Source organism: Syngnathus floridae, chromosome 8 (assembly GCF_059516105.1).
Source record: "Syngnathus floridae isolate MCC-2025c chromosome 8, RoL_Sflo_1.0, whole genome shotgun sequence".
Classification (NCBI taxonomy): Eukaryota; Metazoa; Chordata; class Actinopteri; order Syngnathiformes; family Syngnathidae; genus Syngnathus; species Syngnathus floridae.
In genome coordinates, this window is record NC_142420.1 from 10,322,296 (window position 1) to 10,335,157 (window position 12,862).

Here is a 12,862-nt window from a genome sequence, read left to right on the forward strand (position 1 = left end):
TTAATATCTGGGCTCAGAACGTCCAAGTGTCCTTGGACAAGACACTGGTGTTAAATGTGTTATATAAAAAATACAGAGTATATTTAGACTGACATTTTCCATTACTCCCAAATATTTGTAGTCAAACAAATTACTCTGCATGCAAATGACAAAATAAATATTTATGTATAATTTACAGCACATAAGTTCACAAATATGTATAAATAATATTTCATACAAAAAGATAAATTGATATCAGGAATATTGAGACATTTAACGCAACACATACAGTTTATAGCTGAAATAAACAAGAACATAAAGTCCCAGAGAAATGTTTACCTGCTTTCCTGAATTGATATTCTCTATGAGCAATAATTTGCTTGCTAAGAGTGACTGTGGTGGAAATACAGCGTAGGAAAAACCTGCACATTTGGAAACAGCACCTCATTATCTCTGATGACTTCCTCCAAGTGATTGTCTGTGTTGATGTTACAGCAGTAACAGCAGTAAGGAAGCTGTGCGTAAGACAGCCTTCCCTGATGGGGATCAAGATCTGCGAGGTTCGAGTTCATGAGAGAGTTGGGTCAGCGTTCTTTGGTTGTCAATCACACTGAAGTGACGCACAAAGCGCCACACGTCAGGGTGGCTTTTGTTCACCACTGGTGACTCAGGACCTGTTTAATAACAAATTGTAAAATATTAAAGGAATATTTTTATATTGCGGATTGCTAGCTAGTAGCGGTGACTTACTGAAAGGCCGGCTTCTACAATATCTCACAATCTTCACTGTATTTGCAATCATTCGCTAGGTGACAAGAGACAAACCAAATATGATTAAAAAGCTTTTACAGTACATGGGGAAATAATCAGCTCAAACCTTACCATTTTCTCAAAATTGACCAAATTTTCAATAAAAGTCTTGTTGCCCTCGTGAGTGAATGTCATATCTGGACGGAAGAGAAATAGGAAGCAAGAGTTCAAACATGTTGAATTGTTGTGACAACAAACATCGGCTGACCTTTAATCAACAGCGGCATGAAAGGGATGATGGGAGGTTCGAGTTTGGCAACCATCAGTCGGTACACTCTGTGGTTCCTGGATGGATCCTGCCCAAACAGTCGCTGTGTTGTAATCCATCATCCAAATCTAAAAATCAACAATGCATTGCAAACTCTTTCCTTTACCATCAAGTTTTCAAATTCTCCATGGAACTTCTTGAATTTGCTGGGAAGTTTCTGGAAAAGACAAAAGGGAGATTGTGTTCATGCACGTTCGGGAATTGAGAACTGGAAAAAAAAAAGTGAGACATGTACCAACCTCCCAGGTTTGATTCAGCCTGCTCACCGCTGGGTTACTCAGCCCCATGACGATAGCGAAGAAGGCGTTCAAGTTCCTGTGCTCCTTGCAACTTTTGGCACATCGCACAAAGTAATCATGAAATGCAGTTCAATTTGTGAGACAACGTGAAATGAATATTCTTACTGGGATGCGATCTTGATGAACTTTTTGAGAAGCTGCACCCTCTTGCTGAGCTGAGGGCACAGGCAGACCTCCGTGATCACCCAAAATTGAATTTCATTGAACCTCTTTAGGAACAGGTCCAGGTTCACAGTGCTTTTCTTCATATTTTGCCTCCCAAAGATGTGGTAGATCAGTTCAAGCTGGCAAGAAAGGGGTTGTTATTTTTAATATAGCACTCTATAATATATGAAATATTATAAATTAAACAGTTTTTTCCCCAAGTTTTAAGAGAGCTGTTACATAATTTTCTCTCGCTCAACAGACCTCATGAACGCAGTTGAAAAGCTCCCAGTCATATAGTGTCAAATGGTAAGCAACATCCTTGGTGCTCATCCATTCAAAACTTGACAAGGAGCCTGCAGAAGGACCCTCCTGCTCCGGCAGGGGGGTCTACACACAAAAAAAAAATCTTTTAAATACGATATCAAAATATAAGCCAAATAAGACAATTTATCAGCACACCAAAGAATCCAGCTGATCCTTGTAGCAAGCAAAGAGACGTCCATTAACGGTGAGAGTGGAGAACACGGACACATCACTTGGTTTGAACACGACTTTATCTGCTCACACAAAACAATAATTATTTTTCATCGACACAACAGATGGCTGATAAACGCCCCTCAAATAGAGTAGCGCCTTTGGAGCTGCTAAACGCTCTCACCTCCAGCTGAGCTAAGACTGACCAGTAGGAGGTCCTCCACTGAGCCCATCTTGTCGGCCACAGCATGCAGGACCTCTCCGACCGAGGACGAAACAAGGGCGCGCATTGTGATGTACGTGTGGTCGCAGCAAAACACTTTGAACAGAACTGAGGACATAGTCAAGGGAGGAATAAAATCTAACTGAAGCATCTGATCATTGATTCACCCGCTTGGACTTGACTCACTTTCGTCGTTGCTCTTAATGGGCTGACACTTTTGCAACTTGTCATCTCCCCGATTAAACTGCTCCAGTAAAACTTTGTGCTGTGAAAGAGTTGAATAAATTAATTTCAAGCATAACTTATGATCAGAATAAAAAAAATTTAGATGAACCTTTCTGTGGGCAGTTCTGGCATCGTCAGTGCTGAAATGTAGAATAGAAAGAAAGAAAAAAAAAATCAATCACAATTTGCTTTCATTAGGCAGCTTTAAAAAAGGTTTTATAATGATAAAACATACTTGTACTTTACAATTTTTTCCAGCTCTGGTAGTGGCTCACTGAGTGGTGGAAGAGATTTCACGTCATTAGCTACAGCCACAAGAAAGTCCTGCAAAACATAAACGTCAATGCATCCAAAGACAATACTTGGACAAAAAAAAAAAACCAACAAGGGTGTGTAGACTTTTGAAATCTGCTGTATTCTCTGATGAGCTGCAACTGACCTCCAGGAAGACCACAGATGTGTCTTCCTCTTGCAGATGATCTCCATGCAAGGCGACCCACTGCATTACCAAGCGGATCACACGACGCTTGTTGTTGAGCGTGTAGTCCAGCTTCTCCTGTTCGGAGCCCTGCGAGGCCTGAGCGTGGTAGGTGGGCACCGGTTAAGGACTAGCTAAGAATAAAGAGTTGAAGATCTGGATGATGATCTTTGTTAAATACACTTCAACAGTGCGGAAAGGATATTGAGCCATCAACACTGGACAGAGTTGAACATTTGGCATGAAGACACAGTGCATGAGCACAAAATCATCTAAGGCGGAATCTGGCAAAGAGAAATAGGGAATAAAAAACATGAAATACATGTGGCATTATTATTTTTTTAGGGGGGGGCAACAGACTTTACCTGACTCTGAAAACTGAGAATCCATTCGCATCATCTCAAGTAGGTGTTCCAAAATTTTCTCTGGTGTCCCGGACATTACTTTGTACCTGGAGCAACATATAAAATGAGAAATCACGAAACAGCACCCTCTAACGCATAATAGAAGTTGCTATTCACTTGTAATGGGAAGTTGAGGCTCCATGGTTGGAGGTCCGATTACTACTGAGACTCTTTTCTAACACAAGGACGTCCTGGCCGTGCTCTTTGAGGCGCACTGTGTTGGCCTCCACGTCCTGCAGAGAAAAAGTGTGAGATCCATATTTGAACAAATGAAATCAGTTATGTACTTTGAATATGAACACTTAAATCACACAAAACGTTGCTACCTTGTAAGTCAAATGTATACATATTTACACTGCTGGTTGCTAATAATGGGGTGAATGATGGTACTGTTCAAAAAAAAGTTTGGGGCTTTTAATCTTTAGCGAATGTGACGGAAAAAAAAAATCAGCGCAAGACTATTTTTCACCAACAGAGGGCGTTAAAGCTTAGCAAGAGTGTGTGGGATTGGCAAGCGGCGTGTGTCCAAAAGAAACAAACCCTCAAAATCCTGTTAAAGTCCTCCTTGTCCACTCTCAGGAAGTGACAGTTGTCCTCTCTTAGAACAATGGAGGCGGCACGGGGGGCATCATTGACAAGAGCAAGCTTGCCAAAATCATCTCCCTCGTGAAGTGTACAGACAACACCCTGTAGCGGGGGCACATTACCGCCATCATTTAGCCAAGAGAAACAACACAGCACTGACAATTTTCCCCGAAACGGACTTTTCCATAAATGACCACATTGACGGAGCCTTTTAGGATGATGTACCACGATGTTCCCTCTTCGCCTTGGCTGAACACTGATGGGAAAAATAGGGAAGGAATTTAAGGAGCTGCGAGCTATTTGGAATTAGAAGTGAATAGCACCATTGATTCTATCGTATTACTTACACACTGTTCCGGCTTTGGCATGGGACTCGAAAATGAGCACCCCCATCAGTTCTCGCTTGACCTGCGTGGAGAGGAGCACTATCGTTACACGAGGGGCAAATGATAAGAATCACTCTTTATATTGCACAGAAAGAATTCAGTGAAAAGCATTCACAGTGGTGGAAAGGTGTGCTAAGGCCTTGAGGTGGAGCAATTCTTCGTAAATGATCTCCAAATCATCTTCCGTTCTCTCCGACGGCCTGGAAATAGAGAATATATTACGTGAGGTTATCATAACATTACACAGATGACATGAAATGAATTGTCTGGGATTCTTGCCGCTTCCTGAGAATCATCCTCATGTAAGCGTCAGGCCCCATCTGGGAGAGGAGTAGCAAAGTATCCTGCAACTCCTCTTGGCTCTCCCTCCTCTCCTCCTCGCTGGGTAAAGGGCTCTCCTCTTCTTCATCGTCCAGGAAGTGGTAGAAAAGGTACTTGTCCTGGAAGCTTGGCTCCTGGTCCACTGGGTTAATGAGCACAGAAAGATGGCACGCTTAACATATTGCGCTCAATCGATCGGGGCGTCACACCGAGTCTCACCATGGCGGAGAACGCCTTCCTCCAGAAGCACCTGCCACATGGCCACAGCTTGAAGGCGAGAGAGCACATAGGAGCTGTGCTGCATCTGCCAGTCCACCATCTCTGTTCCCACGCAACACTGCCTGGTAAAACACATCAAGGCTATGTGAGACCTTCCATCCACTGTTAAAAACGCTCAATTTTATTGGATGTAATTTCACTGCTGACCACTAGATGGTGGTATGCTTATTTAGTTTGAAACTGTCAATTTGAAATGATAATGAGAGCCAGAACCTGAAGTAGTTTATTTCCGCTTAGTTTTGCTTTAAGATCATCGAATGGCAAATCCTGTTCGAGCCTCCTTTTTACACCTACAGAGGTACAGTGTGACGGTTTTTCCTGTTCAGTAAAAGTCCCTCCTTCCAAAAAAGATGTTCACTTTACCTGTATGTTTTCAAATGGAACTTTCTGTCTCGGATCATGTGAGGCGCACTGGAGAGGATGGCGATACGGAGAACCTTCCCTGCACGCAGGATCTTTTCAGAGGCAACCTGAACTCGAAACATTTATATAAAAAAAACAAAACAAAACATCACACATCCAGTATCGTACGTTTCACTCATTTGCTTTTTTGGGCGTTTTGATATTTCAGATGCATTTTACATGCTTTGCTGCACATTGACACCTTTGCAGTCATGTGCAATGAGCGCCATCGCTTATTCATATGCCATACCGTAAGTTCTTCAGTTATTGATTTCAAAACTGAAAATGTAGTAAATCTGACACAAAATATGAATGCTCCAGATTTCTGTTTCCCTTAAGCGGTAATCATGTCGCCATAGTGGTCTCGTACTATTTCCTGTGCAAGACTATCAATCAGCTGGAGCGTCACGTTATGTAAGGCAGGCAGGAAAGGACAACAACAGCAAGGTGGGACAGGATGGAAGACTGGACAGCCATCATGTTTATATTTAAACCAACTTTAAACAAAGACCACCTTCGTGGCTGATTTCTATTTATGCCATAACCGTAAAGGATGTTGATACAGATAAGCTTCTGACTGGGCTCCACAGAAAGGAGAACATACCTTATTTTGATGTTTGGAGGTACAAGCTAACAAGTTGCCACTTATGTTCTCTTTGTCCGGCATTCCTGTTTGGAAGAGCAGGAAATACAGAAAATATTAGAGGAAATATTATCACAGTTTGCTGTTTGACTTAACTTAATAGTTTTTAACTTAAAACAATAAAAACCATTTTGTTGCGTCCATTTTGTCAGCACGGTGCGCTAGCGGTTTGCATAATGACCTCATTTTGAGGTTCAACGTCCGAATGTTTGTTTGTCGATAAGTGCGCTGTGATTGGTTAAAAGTTAGCCGCTCTAGCTAACCTGCAAGGACCGACATTATAGACAATTAACTAAGGAAAAATCACATTGAAGTAAAATTCTAAATGTGTCCTTCTCATTAGGTTTTTGAATGTGGCACTCGAGCCCAAAAAAATTCATATCCCATCCTTGGATTGAACATGAAAATTCGCATATTACCGAATGTGTGACCGTCAGCTGACCAACGATGACATCATTAAGGTTGTGCAAAAGTGCAGCCTCTGTGTTTCTACATGAAAACATGTTTAATTTACACGCACATAAGTGCAGGAGCGAGTAGCCGCCTCTAATTGCAGGATTCTTGTATGATTTTTTAATGTAGTCATGCATAGTGCAAAGCGCGAAGTACTCCATTGTACAGTGTAGAAAGAGAACAGGGACACTCCTAACATTGCTTTTGTCTTTCTATTGCTTTTTTTTATTTAAATGTTTAATGTCAAAATTGCTAATATTTACAAAATGAATCTAACTCATGAACACAATATGTACACAATTGCTATATAATGTGAGGAATATAAAAATATAACATCCTGTGCAAAACCCTGAAGAGATTCAACTTTGTGGGGGGGGGGGGGGGGGGGGGGGGGGTATTTTTACCGCTTTCATTGTACACAACCGCAAAGCAACACTGCGAACTTTGTTTGAGCAAAGCTCGGTCAATATTAAGTTAACTTGCACCAGGAAAGCTTGAACAAAAGTATCAGCCTTTAGAACAATGCAACTATTGAAACAGAGTAGGTCTGGCAGACAGGAGGTCTGCTTAAGATGACTTTTATTAAGTTATTGTGTGTGCAAAATATCACAATGTTGTCTCATGTCAACGTTAATACCCGTCTTGCAGATCTTTCATGATATTACAAATCAAACTTCAACGCTGGAAGGAGTTGGCCCGAACAAAGCCTAAGCGTGAGGTTCAACACATAGCTACCGTGATAAAATGATGAATAAAGCGTCCTAATAGATAACAACAACAACGCTGTTACTCACTGTCAGCGTCAGCCTCCATCACACCACAGGGGGGAGGGGGCAAGGACTCCAGCCAAGCACCGATGATAACTTCTATAATAAAATCAAATTGACTATATTTGAAAACATATTAAATGACATTTGCAATCCCATATTGCACTTTCATGTTCATGCTTGATGTCAAGCAATCTCTGCAGATAATATGAAAACTCTCTTTCAAGTCCTCCTTTCATCTTGTTACACAAGCGTCTGATTAGACATCTCTCAGTGAGCGCGTAGCCCCTTTTTCATGGCATTGGCCATGCGGAGAGCCACCGAGTCATCAGAGCATGACGGTGCGAGCGCACTGAGTCTTATACATCATTGTTCCCTGCAGTCATCGTTGATGTTATGTAATGAGCAGTGTTCTGAACCCATCATGCACGCTTAGGAAAGGAACACAGTGAGGCTAATGAGCCATTCAAATATTCAAGTTACCATGAGCTGAGAGTTGAACTCTGACATGGCAGAAAAATAAAAATAGCTTAGTGAATTAAGAGCATTTGTTTAAAAAAATAAAATAATGGAAAGAAAAAATCCTGTTTGTCCAATCAACAAATCTAATCCAATTTAAAATAAACCAGAAGTGAATCATTAAATATTTGTCAAGCTTGGATTAGTGATTAAACCGAATTAAGAGTTAGGCAAGGAAGATTTTCCGTCATTTAAAATGATTGAATAGTTGTCATTGAGTGGACAATAACTCACAGGTTTTACGGTTCTTAAAGTGACAGTCAGTATTATTAAAAAATATTCATGTCTAAAATATAAATGAACACATTTTAAAAGCATTTCATTCAACTGCGCAATATTAGAACAACAAAAATTCTGTTTCTACGGGTTCTATGGATTGTATTTTTCAACATCAATCAATACTTGCACTTCAAATGGAAACGAAACCATCATGGTCGTTTGGGCAAGCCAGTTTGTTGACAATTAAGGGATTTAGCATTAGCGAGGTGCAGTAAAACCAAACAACACTTGAGCAAATGAACTCAACCCACTGAACCAATAAAGCCGCCCTCCCTGAGGGTTCCAACCTTTCAACCTGGTCTTGGGGGGCTTTGTCAGTTTCAAGGCGGATTACAAACATTCATCACTTGTGCAAAAAGCACTCATCTCTTATTTTTAAGAATGACATTTGCGTCATCCATTATGAGTTACTTTGAGAGCATCCCGCTCAACAGAACCGTGACATTTTCGAATAGGTCACAAAGGTTTTACTTATTAGGGAGAAAATTTGGGGGTATTGTTATATTACACGTCTGTGTGTGTTACCGCAGTATTTTAGTGGGATTATTGTTTTTTTGATGGTTAATCACTCCCGTGAATGCTAATTTTTGCTAGCCAGCCTAATGGGGTTTTACATTGAGGGCTAGCATTATGCTAGCCAAATCACATCCTAACAAGTTTACCCAAACTCACTTGGAATCTCCAAGTGATGCACATATTTGGAAAAGGAGAGACTCAATGTATTGTTCTCTTGAATTTGGGCTTCCTTCATGCTTGAACACATTGTTGCATTGTGAGCATCACTGTGCATGAATGCACAATTTGATTTTGAAAACGCTACCTCAGTGGACCCATAACTCACATCCCAACTAAGTCTGAATAAATCTTATTATGTTTTTGTTTCTCTTCAATATTGCAATTGTGATTTATTAAGCAATTATTTTTTCCAGGTTTTTATTTTTCATGGAACAATGATACGCCATGTAAGAAAGTGGACTGTACATAAATGCTGAAATTATGTAAACACTGCATAAATCAATTTTAATTTGATTAGTTTTTCAGACCTATTTTAAACACAAGAATTGAATTCTGTAAAAGTGAACACAAAGTTTCCTGCCCAGCTAAAACACTCCACATAGACACTGGACAACAATTACAAAATGTTGCTCACCTGCTAGCTCCGATCTTTGCGATGTTATTGACCGGAAAGTCTGACACGCCTTCTTAATCCCAGACATGGATTAAAAATGACATCCAACGTGGTCGCTCTGTCCCTCAGAGAGCAAAGTGAGCTGGCTGTGTCATTCTGCAGCCGGAACAGTGGTTGCTAGGTGATTACTTAACGCATTCTCTCTCCCTCTTTCTCTCTCTCTCCCTCCCTCCCTTCCTTTTGTCTCGATTATCTTTGTTCAAATATTAGTCAAAATACATTTTGCTTCTAAAAATAGGTTTGAGGATTGCTTGAGATTTGGCATTTCAAGTTGTCATGGTTTGTGTATCTTGGTGCTGAATAACTATATTAAAGTGAGTTTAGGAGTTTCTTGTAGCCCTTTGGCGCCATCTTGTGGCAACTCGGCAACTATGTTGAAATGAGTTGAAGAGCTTCATGTAGTGTTTTTCCGATAACTTGTGGCATCTACTATGAGTAAAAATTAAACCTTTTTGGGGGGCATCAGTTACTTTTTATTCACGATACATTTTATGAATTAGATCCTGATTGTAATTGATCAAGGCTTCAATTGCAGAGGCACCGAAACCGCTTTACACCCAAACCTCCGAAAATGAAAGCCACTTTGATTTTTTTTTTTCTAAACGTGGCAGATTTTCAGACAACTTTGAAGAGAGTATTTGCCTTATTGTGGGTGTGGCCCAATTAATCTTTTTTTGCAATCTATTTGTATTATTTGAAGGTAATGATGGTCATTTCCTTATCTTATCATTTAGAGTTGGGGTCGTTTGATGATGTAACAACTCAGAGCGTGGCGGATAAGCAAATAATAGAGATAGAATCGTCCTGCTCTTGCCATGCACTCGGAGGGACTGCGGCCTGGGATGTGACCGACTTCTTAGATCCCCCCCCCCCACACACACACACACCCGCCCCCTACACTGTGTCCCTGCCATTTCCCCTTCATCAGCTTTTCCTGCAGGCTGCTTCTATATGGACCAACAACAGTGACACATAATACAATTCCCCCACCCACTCTCAGTTACGCCCGAAGCATAAACACATGAGCAACGTGCACAGCCATAAGCACTGTTGACACACTTAAATCACGTACAATGGCGAGCATTTCATGACATTTAAAAGAAAAATATCAAAGCTTCCTCCACCCAGCTATGCACTTCCTTACAATCCTTGTTTTATTCACTTTAGCCATTAGCAGGGAAGTGAGAAGGAAAGTGATGCAGGCACTGCTCAGCTCCTCTCGCTTCTGTTGGTAAAAAGGTCATGTGATCACTAGCTTGTGTCACAAGCCGAGGTGCATAAAAAGCTTAGTCACTACCCCAATTCACAATATTAAAACTGCATGGTTAAATGATGAACTGCTCAAATTTGGCGTAGCACTTAGCATGCAAACAGTATGGACAAATCATGAAAACAAAATGAGTCGAGTTGTTTGGTGAGCTGAATTTATGATAATAGCCTGGAAAGCAACACAAAAAAAGAGATAACCTAGTTTGAGTGCAATGTTGTGGTTTCTCTGGCAAAGGAAGTCAACCACATGCCAGCATTACTGACAATTTACTGAGATCCAATACAAGAGTGGCACAAAATCTGCCTTCACAAAAACATTGCTGTCAAATTATTTGGATCAGAGAGCAAACTGCCATTGAAAGATAAACTATTGTGCATATGTACTTAATGCTCTTAGCACTGTTCATGAAAATAATTAAAGTAAATTAAACGGCTGCGACTCCCAGCATGTCACCCTGGGGAGTGGGTTGGGAGTTTGTCATCAGAACCTACAGGCATCCGCTCAAGTTTGATAGCATCACACGCAAAAAGACTCTTTGGCAGGAGTTAATAAGAACATGGGCCAGAGAATTATTCAGGAAAACTTACCCCCTGTCGAAAGCCAAATGATGATCAGTAAACAAATAAATTATGCAGATTTCCCTTTGGTAACGCTTCAATTGCGAGAAATCTAACAACAGAAAATCAAAGCAAAGCTATAAACGGTTTTTGGATGCAGAATTTGTGGACCGAAAGGGCTCAAAGATAAGAAAAGAGACATGGCTGGAACAAATGACTTTTGTTTCAAATACAAATCTGCATGAAATGTCAAAAAATCACATACAGCTTGCCAAAATTGTAAACATGGCAACTATTTCAAAATAAAGCAGCTATTCAATAAGTGCCAAGCTTCATTTTAGCAAGCTCAGTTCACACGCAGCATGTCACAACATTGATGAACATTGATCTCGCATGAAACAAACCTTGTTTAGGTGGTGGCAGAGATGATGGGAAGCCGGTTACTTCCACGCACGACAGCTGGCTTCATGCAGGGTGACAGGTTACAAGTGCACTGATTTGCACACCCAGCCTGGAAATTAACAGCTCCGACGCCCTTCGTCCCAGAGGAAATGGGCCATCTCACTCGGGAAACTAATTGAGAACAGTAGCAGATAATCAACAGATGTCTCACCTATAAAATATCAACTATTGCATGTCATTTATATTGTTGGAAAAGAATGAACTTTAAATCTATTTTTGTTGTTGTTGATAATAACGCACACAAATCTGACAGTTTCTCTAAAAGCTCGCTACCTCTCTCTAGTGGTCGTAGTCTCAAACTGAAACAAGAGCTAAATTAACCAAAACAAATTATGTTGACCCAACAATCAACAAAATTGCTCAATGCTTAAATAAAATTCATTTAATTACTCTATGTGGAAATTCTATCCATGATTTTGTTTTTAATTTATTTCCCTTGAACTGAGAATGATTGTTGATGAAATTACTAAAGAGTGATGGATGGATGTTTTTATTATGCTTTGACTTCATGAGCTATATTTATGTGACTAGTTTGACACTTTACAGGTGTTCTCTATTGTTACTTTACTGTATGGCCGGCCATCTGTTTTTAATTCTGGCACCCATAAAATAAAATGCACTACACATGTCAACCATAAGAGCGCAGCATTCACGCTTTTAAGGGATATCTGACAGAGAAGGTTTGAATTCAAATTTATTCTGGAAGATTTTGGTTCGTTGCGTTGCCCATTGAGAAACAAAACCTACTTAATCATGGAAGGCTAAGCTTGGACCACATTCTGAATAACACTCACATTCCTGTCACGCTGCATACCTCCATGAAAGTCTGCAGTGTCGACAGTTTGTAACCCTCACTGGAATTTGGAGAAATCATACATACAATAGGTGTGTGCTTGCAACGTCAGACGTCCAAAAGTTATTAACAGCGTTTGATTTGTATCTGATCAGATAACCGACACCTGCAGCTTGGTTTTCAAAATCTTGCTTTTTTTTTTTCAACAATGTGTGAGAGGTTGCCATAGGAACCATTCCCTTGGCTGCAGCATGCCATGTTACCCCAAGGAGAAAGCCCACTGACTGTGTCTATAACGCCTACCGTTGCTAGGAGATGATCCAGAAAGCTTTAAATAGTAAACACATGCATTTTTATCCAAATTAATGATGGTGATGATTTCTTGATGGGCTGCACAAAATCAAAACAAGAGCAAATAATTCAAGCAATTTGAGAGTTCAATGGAAAGTATGAGACTCCACAGAAGACAATTTAATCAAAGATAAAGACGTCACGAACAGGATTCGAACCTGTGCGGGGAAACCCCATTGGATTTCGAGTCCAACGCCTTAACCTCTCGGCCATCGTGACCACACAATGGACTTATTTATGCATGTTCATCTCAACGCATCAATTAATTGCAACCATTGGAACTCACACAAAACATTTAT

The 12,862-nt window shown here is 40.5% G+C and overlaps 1 protein-coding gene and 1 non-coding gene across 2 annotated transcripts; both read right to left on the minus strand.

Moving 5' to 3' along the window:
- Positions 1–142: 142 nt before the first annotated feature.
- On the minus strand, positions 143–7,204 carry rapgef4a (Rap guanine nucleotide exchange factor 4a). The gene is made up of 26 exons (XM_088383045.1): positions 7,171–7,204; positions 5,885–5,949; positions 5,242–5,348; positions 4,819–4,940; positions 4,558–4,741; positions 4,394–4,478; positions 4,240–4,300; positions 4,072–4,148; positions 3,848–3,994; positions 3,425–3,540; positions 3,269–3,354; positions 3,109–3,187; positions 2,865–3,015; positions 2,661–2,749; positions 2,535–2,565; positions 2,387–2,465; positions 2,162–2,308; positions 1,963–2,060; positions 1,765–1,890; positions 1,462–1,640; positions 1,297–1,387; positions 1,164–1,214; positions 998–1,085; positions 862–926; positions 730–784; positions 143–653 (listed from the first exon to the last, which is right to left on the minus strand). The coding sequence occupies exons 1-26, from the start codon at positions 7,187–7,189 to the stop codon at positions 526–528; spliced, it is 2,526 nt and encodes an 841-aa protein (XP_088239171.1). The 5' UTR covers positions 7,190–7,204; the 3' UTR covers positions 143–525.
- A 5,496-nt stretch (positions 7,205–12,700) lies between these two features.
- Positions 12,701–12,782, minus strand: trnas-cga (transfer RNA serine (anticodon CGA)). The gene has a single exon. It is a non-coding gene; the product is annotated as a tRNA-Ser (tRNA).
- Positions 12,783–12,862: the final 80 nt, after the last annotated feature.